General features: G+C 38.9%; 1 protein-coding gene across 2 annotated transcripts; it reads left to right on the top strand.

Annotated features, from left to right (window-relative positions):
• Window positions 1-1,827: 1,827 nt before the first annotated feature.
• Window positions 1,828-16,283, top strand: GMFB (glia maturation factor beta). 2 transcript variants are annotated; one of them, XM_047861902.1, is made up of 7 exons: window positions 1,828-1,931; window positions 6,569-6,665; window positions 8,305-8,354; window positions 9,038-9,087; window positions 9,805-9,890; window positions 10,819-10,892; window positions 12,580-16,283. In XM_047861902.1, exons 1-7 carry the CDS (start codon window positions 1,929-1,931, stop codon window positions 12,649-12,651), a joined length of 432 nt encoding a protein of 143 aa, XP_047717858.1. In that variant the 5' UTR covers window positions 1,828-1,928; the 3' UTR covers window positions 12,652-16,283. The 2 variants fall into 2 exon arrangements, with proteins under 2 accessions (XP_047717858.1, XP_047717859.1); XM_047861903.1 differs by having other exon boundaries at window positions 1,831-1,931; window positions 9,808-9,890.
• Window positions 16,284-26,135: the final 9,852 nt, after the last annotated feature.

Here is a 26,135-nt window from a genome sequence, read left to right as displayed (position 1 = left end):
GAAAAACATTCTGGAACTTCACACACACATATCTCCCCACCTCTGTGAATGACCCAAGCCAGAATGGCATTTCTAAACCCCCTTTAACATAGATACCATGTTGTTGTTGTTGTTGTTAAATTATGTTCTATAGACTGAGTTTGAAGTTTCTGTAGTCTATATTAATTTTATATCTCCCATAAAATAAAATAAATCATTTTCAACAGTGTCCTTTTCTTGTCAGTACACCCAGTTCAACCTCTCTTGGGTATAATAAAAGACTAGCTTGGGAAATGTTAAAAGAATAGAATGAAAGGGAAATAGATACACTATTTATTGGGTGTGATGTCATGTAGCTTAATGTTAATTTTCTCACCTTTTCCTCTAATTCCTCCTATAGATAGAAATAGAGGAGATGGGAAAAAGGTGGAGGTGGAGGAAGAATCTATTTAAAGTTAAATATAATTGCTCATGGACCAGTAACATCATTTTCTCTCCCATCGTTTGTTGGATGGTACTATGTGTCAAGCTTACCAGTCCTCTCTTCATTGTAAAAAGTATTATGGGGGCAGACCACTGTGAGGATGTAGTTGAATTGTGGAATTTCTAATAATTAATACTTTTATCTTTTCTAATTGATGAGAAAATATAGGTATTGTATCAAATCAGTTTTTTGAACCTTGTTTTAATGTTATTTACTAACATGCTAACAATTTGTTAAATTTAAACATTAAATACAAACTTTAAAAATTCTAATAATTCAGTTTAGTACTAACCAAGAAGGATGGCAGTGGGGGGCATGTTCTAACAATTTGTTAACTTTAAATGTTAAATACAAACTTTAAAAATTCTTTTTTTTAATTAATTTTTTATTTAAATGTTTATTTACTTTTGAGAGAGAGACAGAGCGTGAGCGGGGAAGGACAGAGAGAGAGGGAGACACAGAATCTGAAGCAGTCTCCAGGCCCTGAACTGTCAGCACAGAGCCTGCTGCAGGGCTTGAACTCACCAGTCATGAGATCATAACCTGAGCTAAAGTTGGATGCTTAACTGACTGAGCCACCCAGGCACCCCCCCCCCCAAACTTTAAACATTCTAATAATTTAGCTTAGTACTAATGAAGAAGGATGGTGGTGGGACCATTGTGTTGTTTTCTTTTTCTTTGGTTCTTTCACTCATTCAGCAAATATTTGAGCACTTATTATGGACCAGGAACCATGCTAGCACTATGCTGTAAACACCATGATATCCTGCCCCAGGAAGCTTATATTGAAGGCACCTGTATGAATTCTAGAGTTCAAACTTTACTTCTTCGAAACCACTTTTCTCACCACATTGAAAAATAAGCTTGCTCCAATCAGTTCAACTCCTACAGAAACTTCTTAAAATGTCTTAGGCAGTGGTTCATAACACCATGTCGACAACAATCATTATTCAATTATATTTCAATAAATAAACACGATTGAGAAAAGGAATGTATTCACCAATCCTAGATTGGGGAGAGGGGTTTGGGGAGGGGTTCTGGAGAGGATGGAAGGAAATGCAGGCATGCCTAGATTTGAGGGAGTTCAAATTTGGTCAACACACATATTTGCCATTGAAATGATTGTAATCACGTCACCAAGAAATTGCTCTCAGAGTTTGAGGAAAGTTAAAGGGGAGCAAGGAACGGGCTTGAATGTGAAGAATGCCTTTTAGCACAGTGGCCCACTCCCAGTGAGACAGAACCTCCCTTCCCAGGAGCAGGAGCTGGAACAGGCGGGCGCTCGCGTTCCGGCTAATTTTGAGCCGCGCCTCCCGCCGTCCGCCGTCACGTGCCGGCCCGCCCTGGGCGCGTTGATGGGTGGGGGAGACTCTGCCAGGCGCCGGGGCAGGAAGGGAGGAGGTTGTCGTGCCATTCTTAAAGGGGCCCCAGGGAAGGCGAGAGGCTGCTGACGGCCGGAAGGAAAATGGTGAGTTGCCGCCGGGGAGGGCGGGGGCCGGAGGGCCGGGCCAGCCAGCCTGGCTCTCCTGTTTGCCGGAGCCAGGCTCTGCGGGCAGCGCCTGGGGTGGGTCGGCGGCCGCTTCCGCCCCGGCTGCTGGCGCGTGCCCACAGCCAGAGACTTGGCCTCTGCCCGCAGCCGCTTCCACCCGGCCTGAAGGCAGCATCCTCCGGCCGGGCCTGGGGTCGACCCGCCCAGCGGATCCTGGGACTGGGGTGCGGCCAGTAGTAGGGTTGGGTCACCCTCGCCTGGGTCCTTCTGGATGGAGAGTGCCAGCTCCTGAACTGCAGGGTCGGAGGGGGCTGGGGTCTGGCTCAGCGAAGGGCTCCCCTAAACGCCGTTTTCTTGCCAGGGCCCCGGCCAGGCCTGAGGGGCAGACCGGCGCTGAGCACCTTCCGGCTGGCGGCCTTTTCAGGGAGGATTTGGAAATTCAGATTCCATTCTCTCGGCCTCGCCTTAGCTTCTGTCTCCTCCTTCCTTGGCCTGCCGCTCGGGATTTCTCCGTATCCTTGCTTTCCTTGAGTCAGGGCAGCTGGAAACCTTTGACCCAAGGCTTTGATGCTTTAGCCTTAAAGTGCCTGTCAAATGCTTTAGTTTTGTTTGTTCTGGGGGCTTTAGCTTCTGTCCTCGAATGGGTTGAACCCCATGCTTGAAAATAAAGTGGAGAATTAAATCAATTGCCTAACAAGGATTTTTGTGGATCTTTCCTATCGGGTGTTTAAATATGCTCAAATATGCTCGTTTCTTTAATTAGAAACAAAACACAGCTCCCCACTGCCCTATCTCTGACCTGTCACTCATTTCTCAACCCATCTCCTTCGAATAGATCTTGTCATGGTCACCAAATCCAAGGGACTCTTCAATTCTCATCTTAACTGACCTTTCATCTGCATTCTGGACAGTTTACTCTCCCCTTTTTGAAGCTTTCGCTTTCCCCAGACTTTCCCCTTGACTTCTTGTTTTTCTCTTACGTTTACTGTTGGTCCATATGTGTCCCATGCAGACTGTTCTTCCCTGGACATCACATGGAGGTGTTCTAGGCTCCAGTCTAATGCTGGGTTTTCCATTCTGGTTTTTTTTTTTTTTCTTTATCCATCTTTTCTTACATTCATAGTTTCAATTACCTCCTACCTATAAGCAGAAGACTTGTGAATTTGTATCACATTTGCTTCTGAGATCCAGTCCAGATCTCTATTTCCCACTATTTAGTTACCTTCTAGGAAGCTTTTCCCCACTTGGGTGCTTCAAAGCCACCTCAGTTTGTCCAGAGTAGAACTCATTCTCTTTCGTTGCAAACCTGGTTTTTCCTCAGTGTTCCTCAACTCAGTGAAAGGTATAATTTAGTCTGTTACACAAGTGAGAAGTTTGGAGTTATCTCGGTAACTCTTTATCCTAAGTCACCCCTCCAATATCCAGTCTGGCATTAGCTCCTTTGTAGTGGTTAAGAGAGTGTCTAAGAGATCAGGCTTCACTAGTTGTGTTAACTTTGGGGAAAGAACTTAACCTCTCCAAACCTTAGTTTGGTGCAAAATGGGAATAATAAAACAAACTCATCCTAAGGAATTATTTTGAGCATGAGGGGAAGTGCATGTAAAGGGCATAGCACCATGTTTCTCTCACAGTGTTTAATAATGTGTTAACTGTTCTTAGCAATATTTCCCTACTTCTCTTGTTCCTCATCAATCTAAGCTACTTTTCATCTCTCACTTGGACTAGTCTTGCCAAGTAACTAGTCTTGCTCTATTCATCTTGGCACTCTGTTTCCTGCATGCAAATCTGATCATGTTTCCCATCACCTCTCTGCTTAAAACTCCTTAGTGACTTCCCTTTGCTCATAGGATAAAGACCAAAATATGACCCACGAGGCTCTATGTGGTCTAGTCCCTACCAACCTCTTCTTATACCATGTTCCTGCTCATTCTCTGTCCTACAGTCATACTGGCCTTTCACTGTCTTACATGTACCATGATCACTTTAATCAAAGGGTTTCTGCATAGGCAGTTTTGGTCCTTCAGATACCTTTTTCAGGCAAATATTTTGTGACCATAGTGTTCTTCTCTGGTCCTAAGTTCTCATAGCAGCTTGTGTCTCTCTTGTCTAGTTCTTACTACAGGTACAAACAAATACACATTTTCTTACCTGATTTTTTTTTTTAATTTTTTTTTAACGTTTATTTATTTTTGAGACAGAGAGAGACAGAGCATGAACGGGGGAGGGTCAGAGAGAGAGGGAGACACAGAATTGGAAACAAGCTCCAGGCTCTGAGCTGTCAGCACAGAGCCTGATGCGGGGCTCGAACTCACGGACCGCGAGATCATGACCTGAGCTGAAGTCAGACCCTTAACCGACTGAGCCACCCAGGCGCCCCTTACCTGATCCTTTTGATGTAGGTCTGTCTTCTACTAGACTGTAATAGAAGCTCCCTGAGGGCAAGCCCATATTATTTATTTATTTATTTTATATGATTGTATTCCTAGCACTTACCGTGGTGCTTACACTCACTAAATGTTTCTTACTTGGAGAAACCAATAAGTGAACAATCGAGCTCAACACTCCGCTTAACTGTATATTGCTATTTACCCACATAGAGTTGTTTGCAGGGTGTTATACTTACTCTTAAATGCTTCTGCTAACTGTAAGCAATTAGAATTGACTGAGCCTGCGTCCCTTTTCTTGTAGGAAGGAATTTTTGGCCTTATTATGGTATTGGGAGGGGTGAAAATGCCAAAACAAGCTCTGTAAATCAAACCACAGCATGATTTTCATTTGGTTTCTGATCCTCAGAATGTCAGGATTGCACAAGCAGCTCTGAGTGTCAGAGCTGGAAGGTAAGACTTTTGTGATAAGTTGTGGTCTTTGCCTAAACAAGAATCTAAAATATTTATTAGTTTCGCTAATGGGTTCTACCCTTGGTTGAAGAGAGAACGGAAATTCTAACTTTTTGACTTCTATATTTTTCTTGAAAATAGACTATGGTTGAATACGACCTTCAGGAAGCTCCTTATGACTTAACATCTCTTTTTCTAAGGAGAACTAATAGGATGCATGCACTTGACTCCTTATTTATTGGATAGGACCTTATTTATTGGACAATACCTATTGATGGGATGTCTTTTCTAATTGTAAATAGCATATCCTGTGGTCTGTCATACCTTACATATTACCAGTGTTCTGAATTAAAGGACAATTTAAAATAATAGCTATTTCTGATTTAACTTATGCCCTCATTTACCCAACCTGGGGTCAAAAAAGTAGGCTTTTATTAAATTTGTATTTTAACTTAAAATTGGAAGCCTTCAACTTTTTGGGTTATAATGAGACATGTATTTAGCATTGGTTTCTGAAATGTTCTAATTTTCTTGAAGGAGAGGGAAACATGTTTGAAAAGATCAAAGAATGTGGACCTTCTTTTGGTACCTGACTCAATCAGACCTGTTGCGGGAGGAAAAACAATGTGGGGAATTTGAATTCTATTTGATTATTTGAGACTGGAATTATGGTTAGGTTTTTTAAAGTGAGATGTTGTTATTATCCTTGTATTCTTAATGGCACATACTATCATTTTAATGATACGTACTAAAATATATACAGTTGAAATGACTTTGGGCCTTTGCTGTGTGACTTCCATAGGGGGCAGATGGAGGGTTTTGATGCAATAAGATCAACTATGTGTTGATAATGTTTGAAACTGCTATAGTGCCTAAGGTTCCACTATACTATTCTCTCTCCTTTTCTATGTGTTCAAAGTTTTACACATTAAGAAAGGGAAAAAAAAGATTTCTGTCCTCGTGTTTTCAATCAGTAATACATTTGCATTACTAAAAGAAGAGTGTTTTAGGTCATTTCCTTGCCAGATTTCTGGAGAAGAATCTCTAACATTTTTTCATAATTGTAAAAGGTTCTTTTAGTATAGTTTATATTTGTTTCGTCTAGTTTTGCTTTCATAATTCTTTTTTTTAAAAATTCATAATTCCCTACACCCAATGTGAGGTTCAGACCCAAGACCCTGAGATGAGCTGCATGCTCTGCAGACTGAGCCAGTCAGGTGCCCTGCTTTCATAATTCTTAATAACTTCTTTTTTTAATCCCCACAGTAATTTAGTTAAGATATAAAATGGTATTGGTATTTACTCTTGTGACTTACTTTTCTTACTTTTGTTTATTTGTATTTTTTCACAGTTGCGAGACACAAAAATGAACCAAGGTCTTATTAATTCTAAGTACAATAAAGATGATTTTTCTTGTTCTTCCTGCATAGTGCAAAAATGTATTTTCTAACAGCAGTGATCCTTGACTTTTCCTGTATTCTTCCCTTCTCTGGTTCTGATGAAATTGCACATTATTATATCTAGTTCTTTGAGATATTTATTAGCCAAAGAGAAAGTTAAGGCATAGCCTACACATTAGATGAGCAAATGTGTATGATTAATGTAGATAAAGGTTGGTAGATTTAAAAGCTCTAAGTGTTCAGGTGTTTCATGTTAGTTCACTTAATTGTGACATATGTAGATGTCAGTATGTTTTTAAAGGTATTAAGTTTTATAACTTTCACATGTACATGTATTGAAGTCATGGCATTTTATACATTTTTTTTTTTTCTTTTCTAGAGTGAGTCTTTGGTGGTTTGTGATGTTGCTGAAGATTTAGTGGAAAAGCTGAGAAAGTTTCGTTTTCGCAAAGAAACGAACAATGCTGCCATCATAAGTAAGCTAAAAGTGATTGCCTCAGTTACATGGTCTTTGTTGATTTTTATCTTATAGCTACATTGAATAAACTGAGACTTTAGGAAATAATATGCCTCCTCCTGTTTTATTTTATTTATTTTTAACGTTTATTTATTTTTGAGACAGAGAGAGACAGAGCATGAATAGGGGAGGGTCAGAGAGAGGGAGACACAGAATCTGAAACAGGCCCCAGGCTCTGAGCTGTCAGCACAGAGCCCGACGCAGGGCTCGAACTCACGGACTGCGAGATCATGACCTGAGCCGAAGTCGGCCGCTTAACCGACTGAGCCACCCAGGCGCCCCGCCTCCTCCAGTTTTAATCCTCCCCCTTGCTTTTAGATCACTTTAGAAAATAAGTAATATTTGTTATCATAGAACAGAGGTGGAGTGTCCTGCCTCCCTCCTCAGCTGCCTACACAGCTCTGGAGAAGATGATCTTAGTCACCTGGTCATGGTAGTGACCCATCCAGCTCCATCCTTTAACTTCTCAGGAGACTAAAAATTTCCTGGTCATTCTATCTCAGCCAGAAACCTTTGCCTGCACCTAAAATGGTAAAATGTTCAGCATTGTCTTCAAAGTGATTTGGGGCCTTATTTCAATTCTAGACTTGAACCCCAGTTTCATGGAGAGTACTTTTAAGTGTTACCAACTTCTGACAATGGAAAGAATGATTTGCATATAGCCTCTTCTGCTGTGAGCTGTAGCTGATGTTATGCAGATTTCTTTTGTATTCTTAAGTAATATTTAGGATGTGGGTGATGATTTAGGAGGATGAAGGAAGGGCAGGGGGGTAACAGTGTAGAACTCTATAACTATGCTTAATAGAGAGGCATCCAGCAGATGTGAATTAACAAGGCAGTGACAACTTGTCACGAATGTTGGTTCTATTTACAAATAAATACTACAACGTAGGCATACAGTTCTTAAAAGTGAACATTCATGTCAGTGCCATTTTGCTGCAAAAGATAAAGCTATTTCAGATCTTACTGTATCTTACAGAATTTACTATGAAGTTATTACAAACGAAAACTGGCCAACATTTCAGAGTAATGGAAAAGTATAAAGGCATAGATTATCCAAACATTTTTCAATTTGGCTTAAGGTTATGTTACATATATTTGCATATAGATATCACTGCTGTTTGGTAATTCTTCCTGTCAGAATAATCATACTGTGCTATGACATCTGGACTCTGGAGAAGCTGGAAATCTAGTGGTGGTTCTATCCTAACCCCTGGTCCGCTTTTCCTTTGCAGTTCTGACCGTGCTACATAGACCACGCTCCTTTATAGTCACCCTTTCAGACCTTTTTTTATTATCAAGGAAGTTGCATTTGAGTTACAAAATTCTTCAGATACACAGGAAATGTAAGGAGTTGATGTAAAATTATAAATAAGCAAATTAGGTGATGAGAATTGTGGGTAAAAGCCTTTAAATGCTGACTGCTTGAAAAGCACAGCTAGCTAATTAGACCATAAACTAAACTGCAAATGAGTTTTATGTTTGTGTTTCTTAATGTTTTAATTTTAGATGCCAGAAAAAGGACTGAGACTCTGTGGGTTGGGTAGATCAAGGTCACATTAGAATCACAGTTTACTTATACTGTATTTTTATTTTAGTGAAGATTGATAAGGATAAACGCCTGGTGGTACTGGATGAAGAGCTTGAGGTTTGTTTAATCAGCTAAGTACAGTTTTATAGTTAAGCAATTACTGTTGCCTGAAAGATGCGGTGTTAGTTAGTGTCCTTTTAAAATGAGTCTAAATACATGCTCATTATGCATGAAAAGCATGTGCTAATTATTATGTAGCACATTGTCTTGCTAATTTAATCACATTCTTTAAAACATTAATGAAACCAATGTAGTAAGTGGTCGAAGATAGGGCTACACATCCAGTAAAAACTCAGTTAACTTTATAACTTCTAACTTGTTCGGCCAGTAATTAAAATCTAAAATGCTATAACCTAAGTGTTTAGTTTGTCAAATTTAGACTGAAAAAAAAATTAACTTTTTTCTCTCTCCAAATCAGATGCTCCTTTGAGGAGTGGCCTATTATCTTATTCAGAATTTCTTGACAGCTGGAACATGAACATGGCTATTTAGATAATAAGTGGAACTAAACTGAGTGGGCTGGTGTGGGCTTTCATTGGCTTGAGGGTTTAGGAATCTCAGCTTATATACAACGTAGTAACCTAAAATTTTATGTTGTGGGATGTGGTTATGAAGTTATATCTGTTAATAGAATGGGTACTTGGTATAAGTTATATCTGTTAATAGATGGGTACTTGGTATATACTTAAGGTATTATGGGTAAGAAAATGTTTAAAAAGTTTTTTTCTTTATGGTGCCAGGGCATTTCACCAGATGAACTTAAAGATGAACTGCCTGAACGACAACCTCGATATCCTTTTCTTGGTGCTTTAAAAAGATTTGTTTCCTTTAGTGGTCAGAATTTTATTTACGAAGTTGGTTTGTTCAATTTTTAAAAGACCTATATTTTACAAAATTTTCTCCTACACCATGATTACAATCAAAATATGTATGCATGGGGGCACCTAGGTGGCTCAGTCAGTTAAGTGTCCGACTTCAGGTCAGGTCGTGATAGCAGGGTTTGTGAGTTTGAGCCCTGCATCAGGCTGTCTGCTGTCAGCCCAGAACCCACTTTGGATCCTCTGTCCCCCACTTTCTCTACCCCTCCCCCACTTATGTTTCCTCTCTCTCTCTCTCTTTCTCTCTCTCTGTGTCCCTCTAAAAAAAAAAAAAATGTATGCACATATTGGACTAAGAAAAATGGGAAGCTGATGTACTAGTGGGATGAATTATTTCCTTTTTTAAAAATTCCTTCGATTATGTGGTTACAATAAAAATTTAGAAAGAAAACCTCCATACTAAATCTACACTTTTAATATATTTTTGAGAGATAATATGATTTAATAACTTAACTTTGGGGCTCGTGTATACTTTTATGGAAAGATAATGATAATAAAGGTATGACCCAAATGGATAAGAGAGAAATTTACCACTCACTAGCTCCCCAGGTGTATATTTCTTTCAGAACTTTGTCGGTAGATACTTGTCTCCAATAGAGCAATAATTTTAGTTTCTTTAACTTGAGAAAAACCTTCATTGTGTATAGTTATAAATACCAACATGATGATGGAAGAGTTTCATATCCTCTGTGCTTTATTTTCTCCAGTCCTGTTGGTGAGTGAATTCCTTTATATAGTATATTTCGTCCTGATCTAATTAAACCATTTTTATATAAGACAAATTTTATGCTTGTTTTAAAGATGTAAAGTGTTGACTTAACCTAAATAGAGGTATGTGTGCATGTGCACATGAATTCATCCTTAGAAAGAAGTTGTTTTCTTAGGATACATTTCTAGAAGTGTAATTCTTCAGTCAAATCATACATACATTTAAGGAATATGAAACGTAGTGACATTTTAAAATACCAGCATACATTTTCTGTTTTAGTTTTGTGTGTGAGCACATGAACTTCATGTATAATCATGATATATATTTGTGTTTATGTGTAAAATAGTAGTTACTGATGATAACGCCTATAATCTTGAGAATAGTTTCAGAGTAGCTTACATTAGATATTAAAGTGGCTTATTGTTATTCAGGGTATATCCATTATAACCAGAATTCCCAGTACTGTCACCATTATGCCCACAACTCTGAACCCTAAACTTTACTATTGGTATCCTTTACTTAGCACTTAAAATAGTAACTTTTGTCCAGGGTGCATCTCCCCACACTGATCCATCACCATCCCCAAACCTATATATGTTAGGCATCCATAAAATTGACCTTGATATTTAATGTCAAAATTAAAATAGTGCTGAAAAGTTCTTAAGTATTTATGAGGTTGTAAAAGATCTACAGAGATGTAGCCTCATTTATTTTTGTTGACCTGCAGCCTTGTTTGTCATTTAGCTATGGCTTTGTGCAGGCAATATGCAATGTAAGACTCTCGAAATACACCCATACACACTGAGACTGAAGTTTTTTGTAAACTCAATAGCATAAGAATATCCTAAATGTGTCATTTTTTTGAAAGTAAAAAGTGAAAACTCATCACTTTTTAAATTTCTAAGTCTCATGTCTATACTAATCTCTTTTCCAGGATGTAAGCCTGAACAACAGATGATGTATGCTGGGAGTAAGAATAAGTTAGTCCAAACAGCTGAACTAACCAAGGTGGTATTTGTATTTTACTTGCTTATTGAGATAGTATTTTTCCCTTAAGAGCAATAGCTAAAGTAATCTGAAGAGTTAAGTATTTTTTTTGCAGGTGAAAGTTATTTAGAACAGAGCAGTGAACTTAGAGAGTTTTATTGTTTGAAAAAAAGAATGATACAAGTCATTAATCAAAGTGTGTTTTTTGAATGGAAATTACAAGTTAACTAGAAGAAATCACATTCAAAATATAGGCAGCTTTAGAAAAGCCACTGCAACTATTCAATCTATTGAGAGCTTTTTTATCTTCCGTAATGTAGTTTCTAGTAGATAAAAGTAAGTATTGAAGTTTCTCATAGCCCTTTACCATAGCCTAAATGAAACAAATTCCACATTATGCAGTTAACTATCTTGTTCCCAAGTCTAAAGTTAAATTGTTAAGAATACTTACTAGCTTTATTAAACTAGAACATTCTGTTTTATATGAGACACTGTCCTTATGCCTCCACTGTCCCCATTGTTTTATGGCATTTTTTGAAGTTTAATGGTAAGAGAGATACCTGTTCTCAAACTTTATTTAACTTCCACGTATTAGTTTGAGTTGTAAAAGTGTGTACTTTTAAGGTTTTGAAATGGACCATTACATCACCGAAATAATATTAAATAACATTGCCTTTCAGGTTTTATTTTAAGAACAGCATCAGTGTTTTCTCCTTAGGTGTTTAATCATCAATCCAGGAGATGTCTTTCATTCCCCCCTGCTTTTACCTTTAGCCCATGTGATTGTCATTGACAGCCCCAACTTATAGACCCTACTTTTTCTCATTTGTACCATAGGAACACCCTGGAGTTGATCTAAGGGGTGGGTGATTAAGAAGGACAGCCTCATTTCTGTTCTAATCTCACACACACCATAAAGTGCTGGAATTAAGGCATTACAATTTATAAGTGACTTTTACAAATAATCACATTGAATCCTCACCACGACACTGTGAGGTTGATGGTGATATTCCTGTTCTGTAGGTGGGAAAATTGAGTTTCAGAAGATGAAAGACTGGCCCAAGGTTGCATAATAGTAAATGACAGAGCTAGGATTCAAACCCACATCTGGCCTCAATCCCATCCTTTCTGCTCTATTACATTGTTTCTTTATAGCCATTATACTTCCCCAGCCTGTGTGTGTACAGAGATTTGTGGCTGTGGGCCTGTAGTCCGTCCTTATCAAAACATTCTACAGCTTGTATTTCCTCCAACTATGGAAGACCAGTGTATGTTCTTCCGGTTCCTAACTAATTGATTGATTTTAGTTGTGTATACTTGGGGTATCTCTTCTAGTGGGTAAGATGTACAGAACTGTTCTTTTAGAATATTTGTAGATTTGTGCTTTTAAGAGAGTTTTGGTTTTATGCCATCTTGATTGCTAAACTTTGGTAACTTAGTACTCAGCATTTTAAAAAAGTAAAGGTTGGGGCACCTGGCTGGCTCAGTTGGTAGAGCGTGTGACTCTTGATCTCACGGGTGTTAAGTTCGAGCCCCATGTTGAGTGTAGATTACTTTAAAAAATAAAAAATAAAAAAAGTAAAAGTATATCTAATTTACATAGATAAGTCATGACCAACATGAATGAAAGGAAGGAGAATTTGATATTCATCACTCATATATATATTTTTGAGAGTGTTAAAGTATGACGTAAGGTTTTTTTCTTAAGGTATTTGAAATAAGAAACACCGAAGACCTAACTGAAGAATGGTTACGTGAGAAACTTGGATTTTTCCACTAATGTGAACTTCTGTGTTTCTAAAGTATTTATGTATTAACCTGACCATACTGGAACCAGACATAAATACTTATGCCTAAAAATGCACTGTTACTTACAGTTTGTTTCCTGCAGTAAAGAAAAATTCTTCGTTTGTTCAAAGTTTGAACAAAGGGGAAATCATCTTCATAGTAATGAAACTTTGTAAAGTGTTTCCTTATATTTGTAATTGTTAGGTGGACTACTTCTCTCCAGGGACTTTTTGCACTCTTGTGACTAATTTCTATAACTTATGGTTCAGAATTTGTTACTATTTACAGACACTATTGGAAAGTGGGTATTAGATTGTGATAGACAACAGTTGCCTCCTTTTGACAAATACTGGATATTAGCAGTTTATATATGAAAATAGCGTATTATCACTTGTCAAATCTTTGAAATTAATTTGGGGTAAAAGACTTGAATGACCCAATTTTGAGCCATGAAAAGTAGTTTACTGTAGTATAATCTACATTACAAGTACATTTTTCATCAGTTCATGCCTTCTCTGGTTTCCTGTATCTTTTTAATCAAGTCCAGAAACTTTGTTCATCAGCCGTTCATTCTTAAGGTCTGGGAGTTAGATGTTATAATAGTTATGACTATTAGGTTTTCTTCTTAATAGAAAATAGCATCTTAGTCTTGGAAATTGATAGGTTGGGAACTAATCAAGGGCTTCATTCCTGGTTGTGTCATAGCTAGATAGCTTTGGATCTAGGTTGATAACACTTTAATTATAAAGCACCTCTCAGTGTTGTCCTGTGAACACTAGTTACTTTAAGTGTTAATACTGTGCCTTTGATTTGTTAGCTTTAAAGTTAGTTTAAGACTTTTACACTGCCAGTATTCCAGATTTGGTGAAATTAATACTTTTGTAAAGGGTCCAAGTAAAACAATTTTCTAAATGTGTTTATCTGAAATTTGTAATAAAATCAACTTCATATTTTTAAAATTCCAACTATCTGCTTGCATTGGTGAATATATGGCAGTTGAGAGTTGTAACTTTGGGTATATTTATGATTAGTTTCGTGCCATAGGAAAAATTATTTATCTTAAAACCTTGGCCAGAGTTAATAACATTAACACATCAATAGAAATTGCATCTTCTATCCTAAATGTCAGAAGATATTCTAAACTGTATGTCAGTCTTGTTGGCATCTTTGGCATGAAGCAAGGATTCTAATATGTAGTGTACTTTAACAACATGTAAGTAAGTGTTGAACTTAATTTGACAAACAGTGTTGAGACTCTAAAGACTAATAAAATTTGGTGAGCAGATTCTTATATTAAGAATGTCTTAGTCATTTCAAAACTAGAAAGGCATTTTTTTATGTTGGCGTATTTTCCATTCATCCATTCTTTACATTTTCTTTTTGAGATTTCTGTGCCAACTTTAATAAAGAGGTGAAGATAGTTGGAATTTCCACAATATTGAATCTTCTGTTGCCAGTGCTGTTTGGCTTCACTAATCTAAAAAACAGGAAGCAATAGGAAGTTAGTTGGAGATGAGGAAGTGCTAGAGTGGGCATTTGTTTTGGTTATCGAATGGGAAAGATTCTCTATTCCAATTTCTGGAGAGAGCAAGAGAGAGAGAGAGAGAGAAAGAGAAAGAGAGAGAACTTTACCCAGGAAGTTTATGAATTCTTTAAACAGCTATTTTGATATTGGAGAATAATGCTTCTAATTCTGTAGAAATGCAGATATAACCCAAGTGAATGGAGAGTGTTTTTAATGTTTTTAAATGAAGGAAATGAGATTTCGTTTCACCTGGTTTGCAGCAATAAGAGAAACTAGTGCTGCAAGAATGTATTTTTTAATGAGGTTCCTTTTTTGTCTTGCCTGTTTTTGTTTTTTTTAAACTGAAAGTCCTCACTGACCTCCATAAACAGAACTGAGTTCCCCTGTTCTCTAACAGGGGCAAAGAGCTATGATAAATCATGCTTTTTTGACCTTGTTTGATTCCTTGTCTATAACATGTATTTTACAAGACAGTAAATAAGACTGGGGAAGCAGTAGAATGTGTTTTTACTCCCTCTGTCCTCTAGGGAGACTTCTAAATTGTATGCTCCAGAGTGTTCTCAGACTTTTATATAAATTTCCTTTCCATCTAATCAAACTTTTGCATTGTTCTTTTCAAGTATATTTCTGTTTGCTCTCTTTTTCTGCCTTCTCTCAAAAAGTAACTCCAGATTTGACAATTGCAGTTTTTACATTCCATAGCTTTCTGGTGCAGCTATTCTCATTCATATCTTAATCTTTCCCTGTTGGCATCAGCTTTTTTTCCTGGGAACCTCCTTCATGGTCTTCTAAGTCAGCATTAGTTTTGAAATTGTTGGCCTTGCATAATAAGTTCTGCATAGCATCCAATGTAACGATAGAGCCAACTAGTAATTCTAGCATGTGTTTAGTATGGTTTTTGTGGCAGCATAACTGACAGATGAAGAAAACTGTTCTCAGGTTACTATGCTGAAATTCCAAAATGTCATTTTGAGTAGTATTCACTTCATTCTGGTATCGAAGCAATCATGTTAGGAGAAAGGTTGTTAGACTGTTTTTGTTTAATTGACTTCTAAAATAAATGTTCAAATTGTCTGTTTCTAAAAAGTTTACCAAATGCCTAGTGCAGTTAAACATACTCTTGTTTAAGAGGGTGTTGCTAAATTTTTTATTATCATTACTAAATAATCTTTGTAGCAAAATGTCTGTCAGCACTTTTCTGTCCCCTTTTATCTCCTATTTTCAGGAGTCACATGTAGCCATAAACTGTATCTTGGTCCGACACTTTAAAAATTTCCAGTTAGAGGAGTTTATTGCCAAATTAAATTTGGCTGTCTTTATTCCCCACGTATATAGATAGTAAGGAAGGTATACTTAAAAAAATGTTTGGACTCCTTTAAAACCTGAGCAATGTCATTAATCCATAATGTGGACTAGTGATGAATAGATATTTTCATAAGAGTTTAAATGCTGATATTTGGTGGAAGTAGAGAGTAACTTGTATTCTATCAATTCAAATATTCTTAGTACGGTTGCTTTCCCTGTTTGTTCAATAGACTGATAATACTGGAATCTACAGAATTTGAGCCTTTACAACTTATGTGAAGAAGTGTCTCAAACATTTCTGGACAAATCTCATTTTGTATTTCTGGAAGAATGTAAATCTTATAGGCCACTTAACATCAATGGTCCCAAGTTGAATATTCTTGAGAAATTTGTTTCTTGTTATGCCATTTGACATTTCAAATCCGTGACCATGTTCCTGTTAATATTCAAAACAACTATGTTAAGGTTGTGATAGAAACTGTGTTTTCTTGCTTTTTGGAATATAGTTCATACACGTATATTACTTGAATATTGTTTGAGATCACTAACTTGCCAGGGCAGTTCCCACTGACCTAGATGGTCCAATATAATCTCATTCAGGAGGCTTGAAACATTAATGGTTTAGTCTTGTGAACTTTAACAGTTCCCTGTCATCATTTAACAAAATCAACAACTGGCACAACTTCTTAAGCTGTGATTTCAGTCTCTGCTAGTTCATATTGCATGTTTATTTTGGACAGTCTTCTGTTAAGCATGGTGCTTGTACTGGTTTAAATAAAATGTTAACATGAAAAGGCTTCTGGCTTTTCTTTTTTTTTCTCACCTCCTCTGCCTTTTAGAGTTACTTTTACCTGCCTGGCTCAGTTGTGGTCTTTGCATGAGCCACACAGATCCAGTTTACTTTCTCTGGAAAAACTGAAAGGCAAAATAAACAGGAATCACTTGGCAAAAAAAGATGGGTGAAGGAGAATGTAACAAGATTATAAAAATTTCTAAAACTTGGTCTGATGCTAAAATGATTGTAGTGGCAGAGGGCGTTCTTTCTTTTCTTTCTTTTTTTTGTTTATTTTTGAGAGAAAGAGTGTGAGCAGGGGAGGGGCAGAGAGAGGGAGACACAGAATCTGAAACAGGCTCCAGGCTCTGAGCTGTCAGCACAGAGCCCGATGTGGGGCTCAAACCCACAAGCCATGAGATCGTGACCTGAGCCGAAGTCGGATGCTTAACCACCCTAGCCACCTGGGTGCCCCCAGAGCCCCCTCTTTCTGAGGGTTGGTTGGTTGGTCAGGATTTTCTGGGTTCTACCCCTATCAGAAACCCTCCATTACTTATTTTGTTTACTTGCATGCAAAGGTACCTAATTCTAGCACAACCTCTGGTTTCACCTACCACGATTCCCTACATTTACACTCCAGCCTAATGGAACACCCTTCTTTCTTGGGTACATGCTCTGGGCCACATCCCCTACCAGCACCCTCCACATGCTGCTGCTGCCTGTCAAAAATAACAATCTTCAATAATGATCTCAAATGTCATTTGAACTGTGAAGTCTATTTGTCAAACTAAATATAGTAACTTCTTTAGGAAAATAAAACACAAAACTTTTATTAAACCAGTATCATTAGAGAAGGGCGCCTGGGTGTCTCAGTCAGTTAAGTGTTTGACTCTTGATTTCAGCTCAGGTTGTGATCTCACCATGGTGAGACCAGGCCCTACATCAGGCTCTGCTGAGTGTGGAGCCTGCTTAAGATTCTCTCCCTCCCTCTCTCTCTCTCTCTCTCTCTCCTTCTGCCCCCCCCCCCCCACGTGCATGCACATGCTTTCTCTGTCAAAAAAATAAAAAAAACCAATACCATTAGAGAAAAATTAGAAAATACAAACAAACAGGGTGCCTGGGTAGCTCAGTTGGTTGGGCGTTCGATTCAGCTCAGGTCATGATCTCACAGCTCATGAGTTCAAGCCCCACGTCAGACTCTGTGCTGACAGTTCAGAGCCTGGAGCCTACTTCAGATTCTGTATCACCCTCTCTCTATGCCCCTCCCCCACTTGTGGTCTCTCTGTCTGTCTCTCGCTATCTCTCAAAAATAAACATTAAAAAAAATACAAACAAAAGGAAGAAAACATCTGCTCCAAGAAATCCATTGTGATGGTTTTGGTTATCGGTTTCTCTGTAGGAGGAATCCTCTGGCCCCACAGTTTTTCTGGGAACCCTAAATAATTATGGAATTATATTCTTTTTTTTTTTTTAAGTTTATTTATTTTGAGAGAATAAGAAAGAGGGAGAGAGAATCTTAAGTAGGCTCCACGCTGTCAGTGCAGAGCCCCACATGGGTCTTAATTTCATGAATCATGAGATCATGATCTGAGCAGAGATCAAGAGTCCAACGTTTAACAGACTGAGTCACCCAGGCACCCTGTAACTCATTTTTTTCAGGTAATAAAAATTCCAGTCTAGTCTAATGTCAAAAATGTCAATGTCTTACTTCCTTTAAAGCTCCCTCCATCGGGGCACCTGGGTGGTGCAGTTGGTTAAACGTCCGACTCTTGATCTCAGCCCAGATCACGATCTTGCAGTTGGTGAGTTCCAGCCCTGCATCAGGCTCTGTGCTGATGGCGCTGATGGCAAGGAGCCTGCTTGGGTTCTGTCTGTCCTCTCTACCCAACCCCTGCTTGTCCTCTCCTGCTCTCTCTCTCTTTCAAAATAAATAAACTTTAAAAAAGAACCAAAATAATAACAACCAAAAAAAATCTCCCTCCCTCATCTCTCTTTCCTAGCCTCTACTTTCATCAAGTCCACTTCAGGCTGAGAACCCACTGTGGGGATGGGGTGTGGTCTGTTCCTCGTTGTCCTGCTTTGCTCCCCCACTCCCTAGTTGTCTCTGGGCCCTCTGGGGTTAGTGGAGGGGTGCAACTTAAGGGAGCAAAAAAAGACTCATTAACCTGGTACAAATGTAATCAGAGTTGGGGCCTTCTGGGGTGCAGCCAATGTCAAATACCAATTCTATTTCTCCATTGAATGCTTCTGTGGGCTCTTTGCCAATTCCCATTGAGGACTTTGGCTAGAAGTCCCTTGACATGGGTCATGTCTTCTATGGCTAGTGGCTTTACCACTGTCCCTCCCAGGTCTTAGCTTCTGGTAGTCAACTGTGGCATAGGTGCCTTGGTTCTCCAGATAGACATCTTGAGTTGTGTCCCTTGTTCGGCTCCTTCCTCAGCCCACAAGAAACATGCCTCTTTGCCTTGCTGCCATCAGGGAGGGTACAGTTTGCTTCCTCTGTCATCAGTGTCAGCTCTCACATCTGGCCCCTGCATGGTTCTCTGGTCTCATTTTGTCCTATTCTCCTAGCCCACTACACCCGAGCCATACTGGGCCTATTTTTATTTGTCAAACACACCATGCTCAGGCATTCTCACTAGCTGTAGCTTCTTCCTGGGAAGATTGCCCACTCTCCCTTCTCTGCACTCACCTCCTCCATATTCCTTTGACTGGCTTCTTTATTCTGAACTGAGCTTAAATGTTGCCTCTCACAGAGACTTTCCCTGATCATTCATCCTAAGGTAGCAACACAGTCACCATCATATCACATCTGGTTTTTTTTTTCCTTTTTTTCTTTTCTTTTTTTTACATCTGCTCTAATTCTCTGCCTAGCACTTACCACCATCTGATAGTTTTCTAATTTATGTAACTGGTCTGAATAGGGAATCTCAAATGTACTCGTGTAAAAAAAAAATTGGGAGGTGTTTTTCAAAAATTGCTACCTCTGTTCCCCATCAAGCCTCTTTTTTCCTCTGGTTAAAAAGCTTCCTTGGTGATTTATTTCCATCATATTTCAGGCTGGTTGTTATAAGTCCCTCTTTCTATTGCTAAGATTCAGTTCAGATTCATTTTAAAAATCCAATCTTGTACTTGAATCAAACCTCTTCTCTCCTTCAGCACACGCTGAATTTGTGGCTTTGGGGAAGGTAGGAGGAAATACTTGCCCTCAAGTCCTGTTCTCTTGTTCTGCCACTGGCACTTATCCCCCTGGTGTGGGAGAGGGGAGGGAGAAGACGTTAGCTTCTGTGCCTGCTCCTGGTGAGAAGACTAGCCTCCTGGATTGCTTTCCTTTTTGTGGATGCACATGTTGTTGGTAAAAGAAGGTTGTGGTTCTTTTGGATGTCACTGCTTCTCTATTTAACACTGATTGGCCATGAGTTCCAAGAATAGGGCAAGCATTCAAATGCTGATTCTTTCCTAGAAGTCATCTTTTGCATCTTTGGATGGCTTTTTAGGGTTTCTTCATGATTACTCTTTCTATAACTTCTGTTTTACTTGGATTAATAATGACCCCCCCCCCATTTTCTTAGTTTTCAATGTAGTTATTGTTTTTTTCCTGAACACCTCCAACAGATTAGTCAAATGCCTAGCAATTCTTCCAAATGCTTCAACAAATAAAATCTGTCAGTTCCAAAAGATTTCAAGTATGAAAGGAGAGTCGAAATTACATACATTTAAGTAACTTGTAGTTAAATAACTCTCAGTGGAAAAAAAAAATCTATCAGTCCCCCCCCCCCCCCCTTCTTAGAGACCTCCTTCCCCACCTTCCATCCTTCCTCTAAAATCTGTATTGGATGCTCTATAGGCATGAGCATTTTGTTCTGAAGCTTCTTAGCTGGAACCATTTGGTTGGGTCTCATGTATTCCCTACCTTGTTAACTCACTTTGCTGAAGCTCATGGTACATGGGAGGAGAGTTTTCATATTTCAGAAAATGTTTTTACTCCGTCATCACAATTGGTTGGTGGTTCAGCTGCTGTGACAGATATTCTCTGATTGTCTCTCCAGAACCTGTCAGTCTCCACCCTTCACTCTGGTCTCTGTCCCCAGGAGGCCAACCTTTAGGAACTACATCAGCTGGCTCCCTTGCCCTCAGGTTTCTGCTGGAGGTCAACCAATCTCTAGGGAGGATGGAAAGGGAAGACAGGTATTTATTCCCTCAATCACAACATTAGGGCCTCGGCAGGCTATGGCCCTCCATTGAAAGTCACTTATCTACTCAAGACAGTCTTCTCTTTCTGAATCCTGGTAACCACTAACTTCCTTCCTTCCATGGACTTCGGGATGGGAACACAGAGTTTTTAAGACTGTGGTATCTCTTCTCACTCTGTAGTTTTAGCCCTTTATCAAATCCTTCTCGAATTATCTATCCCCTTTCCCGGGTTGAAATTCTAGGGTGGAAATTATCTTCCCTCAGAATTTTAAGGGCATTGCTCCTCCACCTTCTAGTTGCAACATGCTGTTAAGAAGTCTGATGCCAGTCTGACTCCAATTGTGTTGTAAGTTATGTTTCTCCTTTGGGATCTTCTCCCTAGTTATGATATTGTGCAATGTCTCCATGATGGGATTCGGTGTGGATTTGGTTTCATTCATTGTGGTAGATATTTGGTGGATTTGAATCTGGAGATTCACATTCTTCAATTCAAAGAACAATTTTTTCCCATTATTTATTTGGTAGCCTCCGTATTTTTGCTCCCTCCTAGCACTCTTACTGGTTTGGATGGTGGACTACTTGCTCTGACTCTCTAATTTTCTTATCTTTTTTATTATTCATCTCTTTATATTTTTTGTTCTTATTCTGGGAGATTTACCTCAACTTTCTCTTCCACCCCACCTGTTGGTTTAAATTTTTCAGTTATATGTTTAAAAGCTATACAAATTTTATTAGTAAGATCTAACAGTTAAGCAAGGAAAACAAAATTTCTTCAGAGTCCTTAAAATATTTTATAAACACTTTATATTTCAACAAAGGTCTTTTATCTTGGAATAGGCAGCTAACAGCATCACTACAGTTAAATATTTTATAAACACATGTGAAAAAAATACTGCAGTTGATCTTTGAATAACACGAGTTTAAACTGTATGGGTCCATTTATATGTGGGGTTTTTTTTATACAGTACAGTGTTACAAATGTATTTTCTCTTATGATTTTCCAATATTTTCTTTTCTCTTGTTTACTTTATTGTAAGAATACAGTGTATAATACATATACAATATGTGTTAATCAACTGTTGGTGTTATTGGTAAGGTGTCTAGTCAACAGTAGGCTATCAGTAGTTAAGTTTTTGGGGACTCAAAAGTTATTCATGTATTTTCAACTATGCGGTAGGTCAGTGTCCCTAACTTCCGTGTTTTTCAAGGGTCAAATCATCAGACTGTACACCTTAATCTTACATGTTATATGTCAATAATATCTCAATAAAACTAGAAAAAAACATTTTAATATACGTTAGTTTCCTTTCAATCCATTCCTATGTATAGGAGATAATTGTATATGGTATTATCCAATTTTTGTAAATAATATATATATTCTTCATTTAAAAAAATATTAATAAATGTAGTTAGTTTCATAATATTTTTTTGAGTGCATATATCATAGTGTACTCAACAGTTCTCTTGTTAGATATTTTGGATGTTTCCAAAATTACTGCTAAAGGTATTTTTGTTCAAAAGAATTTTTCCATGCTTTGGATTATTTTTGAGGGTTATTTTTTTTAAGTTTTTTTTTTTAAGTTTATTTATTTATTTCGAGAGAGAGAGAGTGCCCATGTGTAAGTGGGGGCATACGGAGAGGGAGAAAGAGAATCCCAAGCTAACAGCACAGAGCCCAACATGGGACTATATACCATGAACCATGAGATCACGACCTGAGCTGAAATCAAGAGCTGGATGCTTAACCAACTGAGCCATCCAATGCCCCATAGCTCACTGTTTTTTGGTTTAAAAACTACACCCATGGCCAAAGATTTGACAACCTTATGTGTTTTCTTACCATTTTATGGTTAGCCATGAATTGACCTAATTATATGATATAAAAAAGAATTTAAATTATTAAACATACCTCAACAAAGCTTAACACAGCTAAAAATATTTTTTCCTGATAATTTGGGATGCTTCCTTTAGAAAGTGTTCAATCCTTGGGGCACCTGGGTGGCTCAGTCAATTAAGCATCTGACTTTGGCTCAGGTCATGATCTCACGGTTTGTGATTTCAGGCCCCGAGTCGAGCTCTCTGCTGACAGCTCAGAACCTGGAGCCTGCTTCGAATTCTGTGTCTCCCTCTCTTCTCTGCCCCTTCCCTGCACATTCTCTCTGTCTCTCTCTGTCTCTCTCTCTCTCTCAAAAATAAATAAACATTAAAGAAAGTGTTCAGTTCTTACATGGAGTTTGGTCTTCTTCTGGAGCAATTATTCTAATGTACTGATAATGTTTGATGATTTTTGTATCTCAATCATACTTAATTACTGCAGGTTTATAAGATATTATATATATATATATATGTATGTATATTTATTTATTTGTGTGTGTGTATATATATATATATATATATATATATATATATATACACCTTTCTTTGTTTTCAAATATTTATTTGGTATTTTCATGTATTCTTTAAGTAACCTTTAAAATAATTTAGTTCCAAATCTTGGGATGTTGATTACAATCGTGGTAATATAAATTAATTTGGGAAAAAATGACATCTTTTAAAACTTCAGTTAAGGAAAATCTTTTAGCTACATCTTTTATATTTCTCAGTTAGGTGGTATAGTCTTTCTCATATTGGTAGCACACATTCCTTGTTGAAATTTCCGGGTATTCAGTTTAATCCATCTCTGGTCGTGAGATTAATTGTGAGGTTACTCATGGTAGTGAAGAGCTTGACCTAGGGATGACTGTACAACTGAGCTTCACTGAAATTGGAATATGGCCTGGGGAAATGGAAGCACCTAGCTTCAGCTACACAGACCAAGTTTTCTGGTTTTCACTTCAAATGCGGAAGTTTGTTGATCTTCTGCCATTAGGGTAATAAAGTACCTCCCTTTCTAGTCCCATTGGTCCTGTGGTTGAACCACCTGGCCATTGACTCTGCTAATCTCTTCTCCATTTCACAGCTTTGGCTTGCTCAAAACCAATCTGAATTTCCCAAACCCATGGCCCATGTTTGCCCCTTCCTGCCTCATAGCCACTCTCACATTACAAATTCAGATTAAGTTCCCTTTACAACCCATTAGGCCTGGGGGTGGTAGTGGCTCCTGGCCACCAAGCCCCAGTGTCCTGCCCCTTCCCTCGTTAGTTTCCTTCAGCCCTGCCCACACTAGTCCAAACAGCCCAGGACATTGTAGGGTGGGACGCTGCAGGGCTGGCATGTGCCTCAGGCTTCCGAAGGTGAGACTCCGTGTAATGTTGGAGGTCATAAGTGGAACTTCATTACTGTTCTACTAGCCTGCGACCTTCTGTGAGAAACAGAATGGAGCTACTCCAATAGAACTGGCTGGAAATAGGTTTTTTAAAAATTATGAAATTTTGGGGTGCTTGGGTGGCTCAGTCGGTTAAGCAACCGGCTTCAGCTCAGGTCATGATCTCACTACTCGTGAGTTTGAGCCTGGCACTGGGTTCTGTGTTGACAGCTCAGAGCCTGGAGCCTGCTTCATATTGTTTCCCTCTCTCTCTTTCTGCCTCTCTGCCGCTTGTGCTTTCTCTCTCTCTCTCTCTCTCTCTCTCTCTTTCTCAGATATGAATAAAACATTAAAAAATTAAAAAAATTTGAACTTTTGGGGCCCCTGGGTGGTTCAGTCAGTTGAGTGTCAGACTTCAGCTCAGGTCATGATTTCAGTTTGTGAGTTTGAGCCCCACATCAGATCCTCTTTCCTTTTCTCTCTTTGCCCCTCCCCCACTTGCTCTCTCAAAAATAAACATTAAAATAATCATGAACTTTTTACTTAAAAAAATTATAAAATGCAAAAATGCATAAAGATTTTTAAAGTGTACAATTAAAAGATTAACCATGAAAGAGTATAAAATTCAAAGATTAACAAATGAAAAAAACATACCCCGGCACTCATTATCTGGCTCAGTTACCACATGTAGAAGAAGCCTTTGGGACTGGCGCTCAGTGCTAGCTGAATAGCACCTCCAGGCACCAAGGTTTACTATGTCATATCTGCAAAGGGTGGCTCCCCCCCCACCATGTTTTCCAAGCCAGTGGCATTCCTAGACTCCCAGCGTCAGGTTCTGTGATGTTTCACGACGAATGAGGTTGGCCTAGGAGGTAGTATCGGTAACAGTAGAAACAAGTACCAACCAAGCAGTGAACATTTGGACTGTTGACTATTATAGAGTTTGAATACTTTCCCCATTCTTGTTTAGGAAAAGAAGCAGTGCCTGTGGGAGGGAGAGGTTACTTTACTTCTGCTTAGACATGGTTTTGGTCTACTCATAACTTGTGTTATTTATGGTTTTGCCTTACTTTGAGATCCCACGTACTCCTGGGTTCTGTTTACTGCTTTCCCTTTAGTGGGGAAGTGGCCTTGCCCTCTGTGGCTGAGTGTCACGTTTAAACTCCCAGCGAGACAAAGAATCTGTGTGGTCTGCTTGGGGATATCGTCCTGGTGAGACACAGCATTGCCCAGGAGGCTGCCTCCTCAGTACCTAGCTCCTCTACTTCACGGTCCATTCTTAGAATAAACTTCCATAAACCCATGCAACTTGAGCGAGCACGACTCTGTTTCTTGTAACCCCAGTGAGCCTGAATAACTCACAGATCAAATTGGCAGAATCTCCAATAAGGGGGAGGACGAAGTACAGAGGACGTTCAGATTATAGTCTCAGGTAATCAAACATGCAAAGCTATCATAGAGAATGTAAGGCACCCCCTGGTGCTCAAAAGGTGGCTCAATAATTTCTTGAAATAATTGTTGGTGTTTTTCTTTTGTATTCCCTTTTTCCCCCACACTGTGAAGGTGGCTAGGCCTTTTAGGCTTCCTTGCTTGAGGATTTTTGCAGGCAGGACAGAAAGAAGAAATCATTTGAAGTCAACAGTTCTCCTTGACTTTTGTGAAAGTTCTAACTGCATTGAGGAGACTCAGCTGGGTGTCCCAGAGGGGTAGGGTGATGAATGAAGGCTTGTGGGGTCTGGGAGGAAATGAAAAGATAGTGGTTAGGCTCCTAAATTGGAAAGGGATCAGAGGTCTATGGGTCTTGCAGGCAATGGACCCCTGTGCCCTGCTCTGTGGGCTCTGGGGAGGTGGTAACATAGTAAAGAGGGTGATCCTAGGGTGCCTGGAGGGACCAGAGTTTCCAACCTTGACAACCCTTCTTCTTCTCCTTCCCTTCCTCCTCCTCCTCCTCCTCCTCCTCCTCCTCCTTCCCTTTCCCCTTTCCCTTTCTCTTCTTCGTCTTCTTCTTTGTCTTCTTCTTTGTCTTCTTCATCTTCTTCTTCTTCTTCATTTTAGAGAGTGGGGCAGAGGGAGAGGGAGAGAGAAGCCCAAGCAGGCTCCACGCTCAGCACGGAGCCTGACATGGGGCTCTATCCCACGACTTTGGGATCATGACCTGAGCGGAAATCAAGAGTCAGATTCTAAAAGGAAGGGGAAATGGAGTCGGAGTAAAATGATTTAAAAACAATAAAGAACAACAACAACGACAAAAGAACATGGTACCCTCTCTATGACCCAGAAACTTCACTCTTAAATAATTACCTAAAAGAAATGAAAATATATATTCACAAAAAAAGACTTGCATAAGAATATATATATGGCAGATTTATCCATAATAGCCCCAGACTGGAAATAACCCAGACATCCATCAATAGGAGAATGGGAAACAGATTATGA

This window comes from Prionailurus viverrinus, chromosome B3, assembly GCF_022837055.1.
Source record: "Prionailurus viverrinus isolate Anna chromosome B3, UM_Priviv_1.0, whole genome shotgun sequence".
Lineage (NCBI taxonomy): Eukaryota > Metazoa > Chordata > Mammalia > Carnivora > Felidae > Prionailurus > Prionailurus viverrinus.
Note: the sequence above shows the minus strand (reverse complement) of the source record. Positions and strands in the feature narration are given on the sequence as shown.